This window comes from Carlito syrichta, unplaced genomic scaffold (assembly GCF_000164805.1).
Source record: "Carlito syrichta isolate Samal-C Ts95f unplaced genomic scaffold, Tarsius_syrichta-2.0.1 Scaffold302910, whole genome shotgun sequence".
Classification (NCBI taxonomy): Eukaryota; Metazoa; Chordata; class Mammalia; order Primates; family Tarsiidae; genus Carlito; species Carlito syrichta.
In genome coordinates this window covers 43,533-58,826 of record NW_007247006.1, presented here as the reverse complement: position 1 = coordinate 58,826, position 15,294 = coordinate 43,533, and the positions used below count along the sequence as shown (strand labels likewise).

The 15,294-nt window shown below is 37.2% G+C and overlaps 1 protein-coding gene across 1 annotated transcript in view; it reads right to left on the bottom strand.

Annotated features, from left to right (window-relative positions):
• Positions 1 to 14,812, bottom strand: part of IL1RAPL2 (interleukin 1 receptor accessory protein like 2) — a 55,347-nt gene extending 40,535 nt beyond the window's left edge. Inside the window, exon 1 of the mRNA XM_008057234.1 lies at positions 14,688 to 14,812. Within this exon, the coding sequence (XP_008055425.1) occupies positions 14,688 to 14,758 (71 nt within the window). The 5' untranslated portion in view covers positions 14,759 to 14,812. The remainder of the gene's footprint in view (positions 1 to 14,687) is intronic.
• Positions 14,813 to 15,294: the final 482 nt, after the last annotated feature.

Sequence of the window (15,294 nt, the reverse complement as noted above, 5' to 3'; positions counted from 1 at the left end):
CATACGTGTGCAGGTATCTTATTTGTAGAGTAATTTGAGTTGCTTTGGGTATATTCCCAATAGGGAAATTGCTAGGTCATATGGAAGGTCAATGTCTAGTTCATTCAGAAATCACCACACTGTCTTCCAAAGAGGTTACACTAGTTGGCATTCCGACCAGCAGTGTAGACGCATCCCTTTTTCTTCACATCCTCACCAGCATCTGTTGTTGTTTATTTTATTAATGATGGCCATTCTTACTGGGGTTAGGTGGTATCTCAATGTAGTTTTGATTTGCGTTTCTCTGATCATGAGAGAGGCTGAGCACTTTTTCATGTGTCTGTTGGCTGCCTGTATATCTTCTTTTGAGAAGTGTCTATACGTGTCTTTTGCCCATTTTTTTAACGGGGCTGCATGTTTTTTCCTTTCAGTGCGTTCGAGTTCCTTGTAGATCCTAGATGTTAAGCCTTTGTCAGATGTACAGTTGGGAAATATATTTTCCCATTCTTTGGGCTGTCTCCCTGCTCTCTTGATGGCTTCTTTTTCTTTGCAGAAGCTCATTAGTTTGATGAGGTCCCACGTCTATCTTATATCTTATGGTATGAGCATTTAGGGTTTTGAATAGGAATTGGTTGCCAGTTCCAATATCCATAAGGGTGTTTCCTGTGTTTTTTAAGATTCTTACAGCTTGAGGTCTTACGTTTAGGTCTTTGACCCGTTTAGAATTAGTTTTTGTGTATGGTGATAGATGGGGGTCCTGTTTCAATCTTCTGCGTGTGATCAGCCAGTTTTCCCAGCACCACTTACTGAATAGGTTCTCCTCTCCCCAGTGGTTATTGTTGGAGGCTTTGTAAAAGATGAGTTGTTTGAGAAATTGAGACTTTGCTTCTGGAATCTCTATCCTGTTCCATTGGTCTATGTGCCTGTTCTTGTACCAGGCTGTTTTGATTGCTGTAGCCTTATAGTAAAGTTTGAAGTCTGGAAGTGTGATACCTCCTACTTTGTTTCTTTTGATAAGGATTATGTTGGCTATTTGTGGTAGTTTATGTTTCCTTATGAATTTCTGTATTGTCGTTTCCAGGTCTGAGAAGAATGATGTTGGTAACTTGATGGGTATTGCGTTGAATCTGTAGATTGCCTTTGGTAGGATGGACATTTTAACAATGTTGATTCTTCTTATCCATGAGCATGAAATATTTTTTCATTTGTTTGTGTCTTCTTGGATTTCTTTGAGTAGTGTTTTATAGTTCTCATTATAAAGTTCTTTCACTTCTCTGGTTAGGAAGATGCCAGGGAGGTATTTCTTTTTCTTTCTTTCTTTTTTTTTTTTTTTGGCTGTTGTTAATGGGATTATGCTTTTTATTTGGGTCTCTGCCTGCTTGTTGTTGGTGTATAGGAATGCAACTGTCTTTTACACATTTATTTTGTACCCTGAGACTTTGCCAAAGTCCTTTATCAGTGCAAGCAGGTTTTTGACAGATTCTCTTGGATTTTCAAGGTATAGAATCATATAGTCAGCAAAGAGGGATAACTTGACTTCCTCTTTTCCTATTTGGATATCCCTGATTTTCCTATCTAATTGCCTTATCCAGGACTTCCAGCATAATGTTGAACAAGAGGGGTGAGAGTGGGCAGCCTTATCTTGTTCCAGTTTTCAGGGGAAATGTTTCCAGTTTCTGTCCATTTAGCAATATGTTAACTGTGGGTTTATCATAGATGGCACTTACTATTTTGAGGTATGTTCCTTCTATACCTAGGTGTTTGAGGGTTTTTTATCAAGAAGAGATGCTGGATTTTATCAAAAGCTTTTTCTGCATCTAATGAGATAATCATGTGGCTCTTGTATTTACATCTGTTGATATATTTAATTACATTTATGATCTTATGAATGTTGAATCAGCCTTGCATCCTGGGGATGAAGCCTACTTAGTCATATTGGATGATTTTTGAGATGTGTTTTTGGATTCGATTTGCTAGAATCTTGTTGAGGATTTTTACATCTATGTTCATAAAGGATATTGGCCTGTAATTCTCTTTTTTTGTTGGATCTTTACCTGGTTTGGAACCCTGCAGACAATCTTAAAGGCTATTATTTCTTGTTTAATAGGTCTGGCTCAATTTTTCTGACATTTTAAAATTAGCACTGTATAATACACTCCTCACTAGCAAATTCTTTTTTTAAAAATCAAGTCTCTTGTAAGATTAATTAAAAGGAACCACTAGAGGTGTGGAACTGGGTTAGCTTTCCTAGAATCTTCACTCCCAAAGGCTACTATTTTTTATGAACTCTCTGATCCCACTTTGCAGGCAGTTCCCATTAAATTTTAACTGAAAGACAGAAATCAGGAAGTATTTTCCTAATGACTCCCACTGAGGTTCTTCCAAATAAGTATTTGGCTTCTCTGAATAGACATGGTAGAGTTTACAGAGAGCAGCTTGCTGAAATGACTTTAAAATGGTAGAAGGAAATAACCAGACTTGCACAATTGCAGCTTATGCTATTGCATACATGAAATTCCCTTGCCATCTCTACAATTTATAACTCCTGGGGTCATTGGAAGCATTTTGATGCATTGCATGGGACAGGTTGACATCCGTGAATGGATACTACATTTGGGTTCAGATTTTCCTGTGCCTCAGTCTCTTAGCAACATCAGAGTCATGGGAAGGCTATGTCAACCCCTCTTACAGACAGATAAAGGGGAATCTGTATATTCAAAGTGTGGTCTAAGTGCTTTGACAATGCACTACAAGTCAGGAGAGGCTAAAGACTACAGTGGTCAAAGTGACCCAGAGAGCAAGCAGATGAGAACTCTAAAACCCTAGCTAGGATTTGATCTAATATGTTAGTTAAACTGAAGGGAAACTTCCAAATATAGAAGTTGCACATACTGAAGTCTGAGTGACACTAACTCATCTGAAGTCTGAGTGATACTAACTGACACTACCTCAGTAAGTATCCAAGTTTTTTGTGTGTTTGTTTGGCTTTTTAAAAAAACTAGGGGTTTTAAGTCCTCTATTCCTCTGTGGCAATACTGAGAAACAAAATGTTGTGACACATGCTTATAGGATAAAATTCCTGCCCAGGAAATTGAGAACTTAGGCAGAGGAGCTAGTCTTTCTGACAGATCCAGTGCTTATGGGGAAGCATCTCTACAAGTCAACACCCTGAGACTTATACATTTATAGCCCCACTTTTTAGATATACTGAGCAATGTAATTCTGGAAAACAGACATGAGAGATATGATTCAGTTAAAATATGAGTTCAAAATAATGCCATTGTTATGGTCTAAATGTTGGTGCTCCCCCTAAAATCACCTGTTGGCACATAACACCCAATGTGATAATGTTAAGATGTGGGGTCTTCAGGAAGTTATTAAGTAATGAAGGCTGCACACTCATGGATGAGATTAGTGCCCTTATAAGAGGTTTAAACTCATGCCCCTTTTGCCATGTGAGGACACATAAAATTTCTCATCTATTTGAGACAGGCCCTCACCAGATTTTGAATCTGTTGGTATCTTAATCTTGGAATTCTCAGTCTCCAGAATGGTGAGGAATAAATTTCTGTTGTATAATTTACCCACTTTATGGTCTAAGACAGAAATTGGTACTGAGAGTAGGGTTCTACTGTAAAAAATACCTAAACATGTGGAAGTGACTTTGGAACTGGGTAATGAACCTAGGCTGGAAGAATTTGGAGTCATAGGCTAGAGAAAGTCTATATTAGCATGAAAAAAGCCATTAAGAGCAATTCTCATAAGAGTTCAGCAGAAAAGAACTGTAGAGAAAGCCTCAGTCTTCTTAGAGATTACCTAAGTGGTCATGATCAGAATGCTGGTGGAAATATGGATGGTAAAGGCTATTCTGATAAGGTATCAGAGTTATGTGAAAAATACATTGTTGGAAACTGAAGGAAAGGTCACTTTTGTTATAAAATGGCAAAGAACTTGGCGGAATTGTATTCATGTCCTAGTACTTTGTATAAAGTAGAACTTGCAAGTAGTACAATAGGATATTTGGTGAAGAAAATCTCTTAGCAAGCCGGGCTCGGTGGCCCAGCCCATAATCCCACACTTTGGGAGGCTGAGGTGAGTGGATTGCCTGAGCCTGCGAGTTCAAGACCCGCCTAGGCAACTTGGCGAGACCTCATCTCTACAATAAATCAAAAAATTAGCCAGGTGTGGCAGCGCACACCTGTAGTTCCAGCTACTAGAAGACTGAGGCAGAAGGATCGCCGGAGCCCAGCAGGTCAAGGCTGCAGAAAGCGGCCTTGCACTCCAGTCTGGGTGACAGAGTGAGACTCCAACTCAAAAAAAAAAAGAAAAGAAAATCTCTAAGCATAGTGTTGACGGCATGGCATGACTTCTTTTGCATACTTATAGTAAAATGGGAGAAAGAGAATGAATTAAAGATAAAATTTATCAAAAGGGAAGCAGAATTTAAATATTGGGGAAATTCTCAACCTAGCTGTGTTGTAAAAAATGAAAAAGCATATTAAGTAGAGAGCACCAAGAGTGTGGCTAAGAAAACATTTGATGCAGAGATTAGTATAAATATAAGGAAGCCAGATGCTGCTTATCAAGACTATGGAAGAAGGCATCCTGGCTATTTTCAGGATGGCCTTAGTCATCATAGGCCCTTTCCAGAAAGTGGATCTACTAGCATCATGGTTTTGGAAATCCCAGCCTCCAGAACTGTGAGCAATAAATTTCTGCTGTTTATAAATTACCCAGCCTAATTTTATAGTTGCCTGAACAGATTAAGACAACCCTGAAGGAGAACATTTTATTCAGAAGTAAATGTTGTTTCTAAAAATGCTTTTGAGAGGAATTCCTGAACTAAAATCCCCAGGGTTCTGCCATCAGAACTGTTCTTTTCTTGGCTTACCTAATGGTATGATTAACATTTTTCATGTTAAACTGCTGCATTTGTTCCATCTTGTTATGCTGGTTAAGTCTTGTATGCTTTGATTAAAGGACATTGACTTTGGAGGATAGAGGACATGTTCTAGTAATTAATTCCTGTGGTAGCATAAATGACCACAGTCTGAAAGAATTCTGATACACATATAAACTTCTAAATAGGTCATATATTACACAATACATGTGTGATGACATTTAAGCCAACAACAGACCACATATACGACAGTGGTCTTATAAGATAATAATGGTGCTGGAATTACCTTTCTATGTGTAGATATATTTAGAAAAAATACATATTATTGTGTTACAATTGCCTATAGTATTCAGTACAGTACTGTTTCAGTACAGTAGAAAGTCTTGAAAGGTTGATTTCCTCTAGCACTTTCTAGCTTGTTAATCCATTTGGCACCTAATATGGGAGCTCATTCAGGAATTATCTGCTTCACATATGTATGTTTGGCTCTCACCAATGCTAATCATTTGCTGCTAGAGAAAAGCAGTGACTTGCTTTTCTTTTATAAAATGGTACAACCAACCAGAGTAGAGTTAGATAGACTCTTAAAAAATTAAACAATCCAGGAAAAGAATAAGGACAGTGGACAAAACTAAAAACAAAACAAAACAAAACAAAACAAAAACAGAATTAAGAAATGCCTTTAGTTAATAATAACATATTGATATTGATTCATGAATATGTACCATAGAAACTTAAGATGTTGATAATAGAGGAAAATTGGTGCAGGGTACATAGGAAATCTCCAAACTATCCTCACATTTTTTTTTTATTTTAAAGATGTGGGATACAATTCAGGATTAGGTAGATAGTGGACACTGTACAGGTAAAGTTTGGGCCTCCCTTTGGTCCGCACTTTGCCTGATTTGAGATCAGTTGCCCTTATTGATGTTGTGTCCCAACTACCACCCCAGCAGTATGAATTTCTATATTGTCATTTCCAGGTCTGAGAAGAATGATGTTGGTAACTTAATGGGTATTGTGTAGAATTTGTACATTGCCTTGGGTACGATGGACATCTCAAAAATGTTGATTTTTCCTATCCATGATTATGGAATATTTTTTCATTTGTTTCTGTCTTCTCGGAATTCTTTGAGCAGTGTTTTGTAGTTTTCATTGTAAAAGTCTTTCACTTCTCTGGTTAGGAAAATGTCAAGGTATATCTTTTTTTGGTGGCTATTGTGAATGGGATTGTGTTTTTTATTTGTTTCTCTGCCTGTTTGTTGTTGGTATATCAGACTGCAACTGTTTTTTGCACATTGATTTTGTACCTTGATACTTGGCCAAAGTATTAGTGATAGCAGGTTTTTGACAAATTCTCTTGGATTTTTGAGGCATAGGATCATATCATCAGCAAAGAGGGATAAGTTAACTTCCTTTCCTATTTGGATACCCCTAATTTCCTTCTCTTATCTAACTGATCTCGCTAGGACTTCCAAATAATGTTGAACAGGAGGGGTGAAGTGGGCAGCCTTTTCTTGTTCTGAATTTCAGGGGGAATCTTTCCAGTTTCTACCAATTTTGCAATATGCTGGATGTTGGTTTATCATAGATGGCACTTACTATTTTGGGGTATGTTCCTTCTATGCTCAGGAGTACAAGAGTTTTTATAAAGAAGGGATGCTTGACGGTATGAAAAGTTTTTTCTGTATCTAATGATATAATCATGTGGTTCTTGTTTTTATGTCTGTTCATGTGTTTAATTACATTTATGGTCTTGCAGATGTTGAACCAGGCTTGCATCACAGGGATGAAGCCTACCTGATCATGGTGGATGATTTTTGAGGTGTGTTTTTGGATTCAATATGCTAGAGTCTTGTTGAGAATTTTTGCATCTATGATCATTAGGGATATTGGCCCGTAGTTCTTTTGTTAGATCTTTATCTGGTTTGTGCATCAATGTGGTATTAGTTCCATAAAATTATTTGAGGAGAATTCTGTCTTTCTTAATTGCCTGGAATACTTTCAATACAATTGGGCACCAGATCCTCCTTGTATGTCTTATAGAACTCTGCTGGAAAGCCACCTGGTCCCAGGATTTTTTTTTTTTTTTTTTTTGTAGGTAGTTTTCTTATGATGGCATCAATTTCCTGGGTGGTTATTGGTCTATTTAGTGTTTCAATGTTTTCTTGTTTCAACCTCAGGAGGTTGTGTGATGTCAGAAAGTCCTCCATTTCATTTAGGTTAGCAAGTCCTCCATTTCATTTAGGTTAGCAAGTGTGTTTCCATACAGGTGTGCATAGTAATCTCTGATAATCTTTTCTATTTCTCCAGGGTCAGTTGTGATTTGAACTTTTGCACTTCTGATTGTGTTTGTTTGGGATTTTTCTCTCTTTTTCTTGTGCATTCTGGTTAAGGATTCATTAATCTTGTTTATTGTTTCAAAGAACCAGCTTTTTGTTTTGTTGATTTTTTTTTCTATGATATTTTTGTCTTCTAAGTTCCATGTTTGGGCTTTTACTTTGGTAATCTGCATTCCTCTGCTCAAATTAGGGTTTTGGTGGTTCTGTATTTCCAGCTCCCTTAGGTGATGCGTTAGGCTGTTAACTTGTGTTTTTTCCATGTTCTTGATGTGTTTTCGTAGAGGTATAAATTCCACTCTTAGAACGGTTTTCACGGCATTCCAGAGGATTTGGCAGGATGTTTCTTCATTTTCATTTGTTTCCAGGAATCTTTTAATTTCTGTTTTGATTTCTGTGTTGACCCAGGAGTCATTCAGCATCATGCTGTTTAGTGTCCATGTCTTTGCGTGCTTTGGGGGGGGGAGAAGGTGCATGGCAGTATTTCAATCTTATGAAATCTGTTTATGCTTGATTTATGGCTAAGGATGTGGCCAATCTTGGAGTACATTCCATGTGGTGATGAGTAGAATGTATATTCTGTGGTTGTTGGGTGCAGTGTTCTGTTGGTATCTATTAAGTCCATTTGGTCAAGTGTCAAGTTGTGGTCCCACACCTCTTTTTTGATTTTTTTGCCTCAATGATCTTTTTAGGGTTGTTAGTAGGGTATTTAAGTCCCCAGCTATAATAGTGTAAGAGTCAATATCTTATTTTAGTTTACTTAGTAATTACTTTATAAACAGTGGTGCTCTTGTGTTGGATGCATATATCTTTAGGATGGCTATTTCTTGTTGATGAATGGAACCTTTTATCATTATGTGCTGTCCTTCTATATCTTTTTAAATTTTTAAAAGCTAAAAGGTTGTTTGGTCTGATATTAAGATCAAGACTCCTGCATTTTTTTGTGATCCACTCTCCTGGAAATTTGTATTCCATCCTCTACCTTTGAGTCTGTTTGTGTCACTTGTGGTGAGATGAGTTTCCTGGATGCAGCAAATTATTTGGTCATGGTTTTTTATCCAGTTCGCCATTCTGTATCTTTTCAGTCATGCATTTAGTCCAATCATGTTCAGGCTGACTATTGAAATATGATTGTTTATCCCCATAATGAAGTACTTAGACATTTTTTGCTTTGTTTGTTTTCTTTTAACTTTTGAGTTGATGTATTGTGTGATTTCAAGTCTGCAGTCGTGATGTATTCTTTGTTGATTCTGTGTTCTCCTGTTCTCTTGGGAAGTGTGTGGTCATTCTCTTTCTCTTTTTTTTCATTCTTCTGTGCTTAATACTTTTTAAAGTACCTCCTGTAGAGCTGGTCTGGAAGCTTTATAATCTCTTAGGGATTGGATGTCTGGGAAGGATTTTTAGTCTTCATCATTGATGAAGTTGTGCTTGGCTAGGTAAAAAATTCTTGATTGAAATTGTCTTTGAGGACTTTGACTATTGAACTCCAGTCCCTTCTAGTGTGTAGTGTTTCTGCCAATAAGTCTGCTGCTATTCTGATTTGTGTTCCCCGGTAGGTAATCTGACTTTTCTCTCTTGCTCCCTTTAGGATTTTTTCTTTTATACCTACTTTGTGTAGGTGAATTACTATATGTCTAGGGGTTGATCTTCTCATTTGATGTCTTGTGGTGCTTCTCTTTATCTCTGGTGTTTGGATGGTCACATCTCTGGTGAGATGGGGAAAGTTTTCTTGGACAACCTCCTGAAATACTTGCTCCAAGGTGTTCTCCATTTTGCTTTCACCTGGGATAGAAATCAGGCATAGGTTCAGCCTCTTAATATAATCACACATCTCTTGGAGGCTTTGTTCTTTCTTTCTGAGTTTTTTATGATTTTTACAAATCATCCTAATTTCATGTTTTGGTCTTCAAGCTCTGAGATTCTTTCTTCAACTTGATTAATTTTGCTTTTCATGCTTGTCATCATGTTATTTATTTCATGGATGAAATTTTTTATGGCCCAAATCTCTGCTACAAGTTCTTTCAGGTGTTGCATCTTGTCTTTCTTGAGTCTTATTCTGTCTTTCCATCCACTCCCTAATCCCTGTTGTACTCTGGGACCAGTTGTTGGTGACTTCCATTGTGTAGGCTCTGAGGTCTGATTTTTTCAGGCATTTTCTCTTTGTAACACTGGAAATTACCTGTGTTTTCTGTTGATTCTTCCTCATTTGTGACAGATCTCTTTCTTTTCACTTTAGTTCCATTATTCATTGGTAATGTGAGAGGATTTCACTTCTTTTTTTGTGAGTTGGAGTCTCACTACATTGCCCAAGCTAGAGTGCAGTGGCATGCTCATGGCATCTATCTATCTGCTGAGCTCTGGCAATGCGTCTGCCTCAGCCTTCCAAGTAGCTGGAACTATAGGTGTATACTACCGTGCCTGGCTAATTTTTGATTTATCAGAGATGAGGCCTTGCTAAGTTGCCTGGGCTGGTCCCAAACCCATGGGCTCAGGCAATCCACTCACCTTGGCCTCCCAAAGTGCTGGACCACAGGCTGGTCAGCTTACACTTCCAATATTTTCTCAGATCTCTATTCTTCCCTGATCAGGGCTCTGAATTTGATCTTTTTTGAAACAGTGCTGTGAGTGGGAAGCTTTGCTGTCTCTTGTGATTTTGAGAGCTGAGTAAGGTGGAGAGTGGGGAACTAGAATTCAGAAAGTACTTGCAAATCACAATTTTCACTGATTGTGTTATAGGTTCCCTGAGACCCACTCCTCACCACTGTTTTGTATGACAATGCAATGGTTACATGTGTGTACCCCTTGAGTCCAAGATACAGTAACAGCAATAAAGAGAACAGAGAAGTAGAATGAAATCAGACAGACAAAAATTTAAAAAATAAAAAATAAAAAACACAGAAAAGCAAAGGCATAAAACAAAGCAAGATACAATTAAACACCACACACATGCACACACACACACACACACACACACACACACACACACACAAAACCCCAAAATAATCAGGAAAAATAACAAGCAAAATAAAAAGAAAGCAAAAAACAGAAAAATTTAACCCCCCCACATGCCCGACACAAAACAAAAAGAAAAGAAAAAAAAGAGAAAAATAAAAAGAATTCAAATCAAACCCTCACACATGCATTCACTCACATATTAAACTAAAAAAACAGAAGAACAAAACAAACAGACAAAGAAAAAACTGAATGTTGAACACTCAATCATTCCTATACACACATAAACAGAAATAAAAAATAAATAAATAAATAAAAGAAGAAAGAAAGGAAAAAATTTGGGGGGAAATGCAGATCAAACTCTCACATGCACATTCATGCACAAAGGAAACAGAAAACAAACAAACATAAAAACAAAAAATAAACCTAAAAACAAAAACCTGTCCTCTTGTGGCAGGTTCCGTAATTGTTCCTGTCAGCTGCTCACAGGTAAGCCCTTCTGCTGTCTTCTGAAGAGTTGTGACCTTATTTGCAATCTCCCTAGTTTCTGCCTGGGGAAGAAGGAGGCAGTGTGGGTATGGGTGGGACTTAAGTTCTCCCCACCCACTCTTGTATGATGGGAGATCCCCACTGGTGGGGAGGTGCAGGATTGTCTCTTTCTCAAGTACTGCTTGTAGGGGGGTGCCCCAGACAGGCTTATTCTGGAGTAGAGTCCTCCTATTGCAGCTGATGTCCAAGCTTCACCTGCGTTCATTCCTCTCAGTCTTGCCCCAGCTGTGTGGGTCTGATGTTCTGAGGATTGCTGGAGAAGAGGGGGCTGGGTCAGTCCTGGACTCACCACTGATCTCTTCAAGGGTCATCCTATTCTGGTCACACCCTTTGTCCTACAGCTGAATCAGGTTTGTGGGTGGGGCGCCTGAGACACAGGAATCATCTTCTCCCTCTAGAGTTTGTGCTTTCAGTATATTACTTCTGAGTCATGATCAATCCCTGAGTAGTTAATTCACTGGCCACAGAGATAGGGTCTGTCAGTCTATGGTGTGCAAACCCTGCCTAGTTTTCAAGATGGTGGCAGGGTGCCTCTTTATTTTCTCCTGTTTGGCCCTGCCTCTGGGCTCCCTTGCTGTGCTCCCTCCACAGACCTTGCTGCCAGTGTGCGACCAGGTGCTGCAGTGGTGAGGTAGAGCCTGAAGTTGACAGTCACTCCTGGCAGCTTCTTCCCAGGAATGGCCTTGCTGATTTTTAAAAAAAATGACACTCAGCTTCTGCACCCCAGGAAGCACTAGGGACCAAGCAGAGCAGTTGCAGCACCAGCCATTTCACCAGGGGAGCCCTGGCCACTTGTTCCCAAGTCCCCATTCAGTCAGCCACTCACACACCCACTTACTCACAGACACCTATGCAAAATTTTCCATACAGTAACTCACTCACTCACTCTGGGACTCACATAGTATGAATGGCTCTGCTGCCATCTTCCTCCCTTCCCCCTCACAATTATTTTAAAATAAAAAAATTATTCTAAAAATAGAGTTTGTCAAAAAAAAACTAAAAACATTAAACGTATGACTATAATATAATTCAGCCACTCCATGTCTAGGCTTTTGGCCAAAAATACCGGAAATACATGTGTCCACAAACATGTGTAAAAATGCTTATAACAGTTTTATTTGTAATATTCCTGAACTGGAAACATCCCAAATGTCCATCATCAGGGGAATGGATAAGCAAACCATTGTATATTCATATAATAGAATACTTAATAATATAAATGGAATAAACTATTGATACATATAGCAAGATGGATACATCTCAAAATAACTGTAATAAGTGAAATGATCCAGATAGAAACAAGTGACTACTATATAATTCTGTTTATACAAAACTCTAGGCAATACAGACCGTTTTACAGTGACAAGAAGACAATTGTTGTAGGAGAAGGGCAAGGATTTCAAAAGGGCACCAGGAAACATGGGAATAATTATTATTATCATTATATGTATATTATTCATGGTATCTTAATTATGATAATAGTTTAACAGTAGTGTATACATATATCAATCAGCCTTTACAGAATATATACTTTAAATTGTGTAGTTTATTGTATATAAATTATGCCCCAATAAAGCTGTTTATTTAAAAAATTCCACTCAGTTATGTTCAAGAAAAGGGAGATAATTATCTTAGGCTCATGTGGAATGTCTACTACTAACTAAATATGTATTAATGTACCAAATACTTGACATTTTGGGGACCAGTTTCTTTATTCTGAAAAATGAAGTATGACCCTTAAGATCTTTTATAGTCAGATACATCAATAATAATCCTAAATGTAGTTCTTCTGAAACAATTTAAAAGAAATTTAGTTGCGTTAATTTCAAACAAATCTTTACTTGAACTTGCCTAATCAAGTGTTACTAATTAGGAATTTTAAAGTTCAAATGGGAATTAATACTTAAGAATTATTTGTAGTATTTTGACTATTTTTCTGAAAATCTATTCTGGTGTCAGGCAATGAATTAGAAGTTTTTTGTTTCTTTTTAAATACAACTTTGTTGAATTTAACTCATGTGCCATATATTTCAGCCACTGAAAATGTATAATTAATTATCTTCTAGGATATTCACAGTTATGTGCAACCATCACAATTGTCAATTTTATAATATTTTCATCACTTCAGAAAGAAACCCCAAACTGCTTCATGGGAACATGATTTCATTGTGCAGTGATGAACATGTTCTGGAACTAGATAGTGGGGTACCAATTGTGAATATACTAAATATTACTGAACTTTATACTTTAAAATGGTGTATTTTATGTGATGCTATATTTGCCACACACAAACGATGCACCCATACACTTTGGGTATCATCCCCTATCATTCACTTCCTCCCCACCAGCCCTAAGCAACCAGTAATCTACTTTGTCTCTATAAATTTGCTTATTGTGAAGATTTCTCATAAATGGGATCATGTAATCTGTGGTCTTTTGTTACTGGCTTCTTTCACTGAGAATAATGTGTTCAAGGTTCATCCATGTTTAGTGTGTCAGCACTTCATTCATTTTTATGGCTAAATAGTATTTTTAATCATACTAGAATACATCACATTTTATTTATCCATTCATCAGTTGATAGACCTCAGGTTGCTTTCACTTTTTGTCTTTTGTAAATAAAGCTGTTTTGGACATTTGTGGACAAGTTTATGTGTGGATGTATTGTTTGATTTCTGTTGGTCATATACCTAGGAGGGGCATTACTGCCCCATATGTTAACACTATGCTTAACCATTTGAGGAATTGTCAGACTGTTATCCAAAGGGCTGCACCACTTTACATTCCTACCAGCAGTGTATGAGGCTTTAAACTTCTCCATATCTTACCAATACTTATTATAATCTGACTTTTTAATTATAGTCATCCTAGTGAGTATAAAGAGGTATCATGTGATTTAGATTTGTGTTTCCCTGATGTCTAAGGATGTCAGGCACCTTTCCATGTACTTTTTGCCAAGAAATATTATCCTATAGTCAATATTTTGCCCAGGCTATCAGGGGATTCACAGACCCTTAAGGTTATAAACCCCTAGATAAGAGTTATTGGATGCACACATGGAAAGAAATTGTCATGAAAGTAATTATCAATTACATTTAAACATATTAAATAATATAAAGTATACTTGTTTTATTTGTACTGCTGTATATTCCATAAGAAAACGAAGAGAATAAATTTTAACATTACTTGCACTGAAATATTAGACTAATTTCCACTACTTGATTCTTAATTGCAGTGGAGAGAGAAGAGTCCTATTCCTATCAGAATGAGAAGCATAACTACACAACACTATCTTAAACGAAAGGGAAATCCCGCAAATTGAGTGAGGTAGAAAATATTACCTGTCTTTTTTGGAACAAATGAGAATGTACTAAACAGAAGTAGAGATAAAATTGTTATCTATAAACCGAGAGGCACCTGTGAAACAGGAGAGTGAAAAGAAGTCTGAGCATGTGCTAAATGGAAGGCTCAGTCATTTTTAGGAAGAGCACTGGATGTTGGGAAAAACAAAACATCATTCAACAAGAGTTAACAGTTATTTTGGCTGAGTACTAGCTTACTACTGCTTCTGCATCTTTACATTTATGACATATGAAGACTGTCTGTTCCCAAAGAGTAAGATGAACATTTGTACAGTGTTCCAAAAAGTCACCTACAAAATTTGGACTTTTGCTGTGACTTGATGGAATAACAATGGCCTTAGCTTTGGGAACTCGAGAAACATTGCTTAGGTAGCTTTGGGAGGGTCATTACATTTCCTTAGAACCTGAGAAATACCTTGTTATGTGAGAAGTTTATACATTTGCATTTCTTAGAGCAATCACCCTTGGTCTCTCCACCAAATCACCTTTTAGAGAATGGAATGATTTGGAGTTGCAATTCAAATCCTGTGCAAAATCCCTTCTAGGATGTTTCATCACTTAACTGCAAAGACAGCAAAGAAAGATAAGCAATTTTAAATTCTGTACCTTATTTCACCTTCTCTAATGTGACCTGCCAGTTCTTCAATAAACTTCTCCCCTTTCATCCAGTAGATCATTGGCCCAGACTCTCCACTGAATCCAAAGAATGCTTTGCAAGGGATGTTCAGAGGCTTACCTGAGAATGAGAGAAAACGAAATGAGCAAATGATTCCTGGTTATCACTAGGAGACAGGAAAGGACCATTTAGCATCCAAAGAAGAACTCAGAGGTGACCCAATTTTCAACTCTTCTTCCAATCATCTTATTATTGTACATGAAAAAAAATTTTAAATAGTTATGAAAGCTTCCAGGAAAATTTAAAATTCAAGGTATTATCAAAAAGAAGAAAATAAAGTTACTCAGTTTTTAGAATTGCTTACTTTTACTGTCTCCCTCTCAGGAAATAATATGAAAGAATCAAAGGAAAGCAATATATATATATATATATATTAGTGTTAAGCACTGCTACCTGAACTTGCCTATGAAGCTAACATCAATCAAAGTTATAAGCTAATTTCTGATCTGTGAGATGACATATCTAATAGACTATCCACTGTTATTAAGATTGCATAGAGAAAATCTGTTTATTATGATTATGATCTATTTAAGAAAA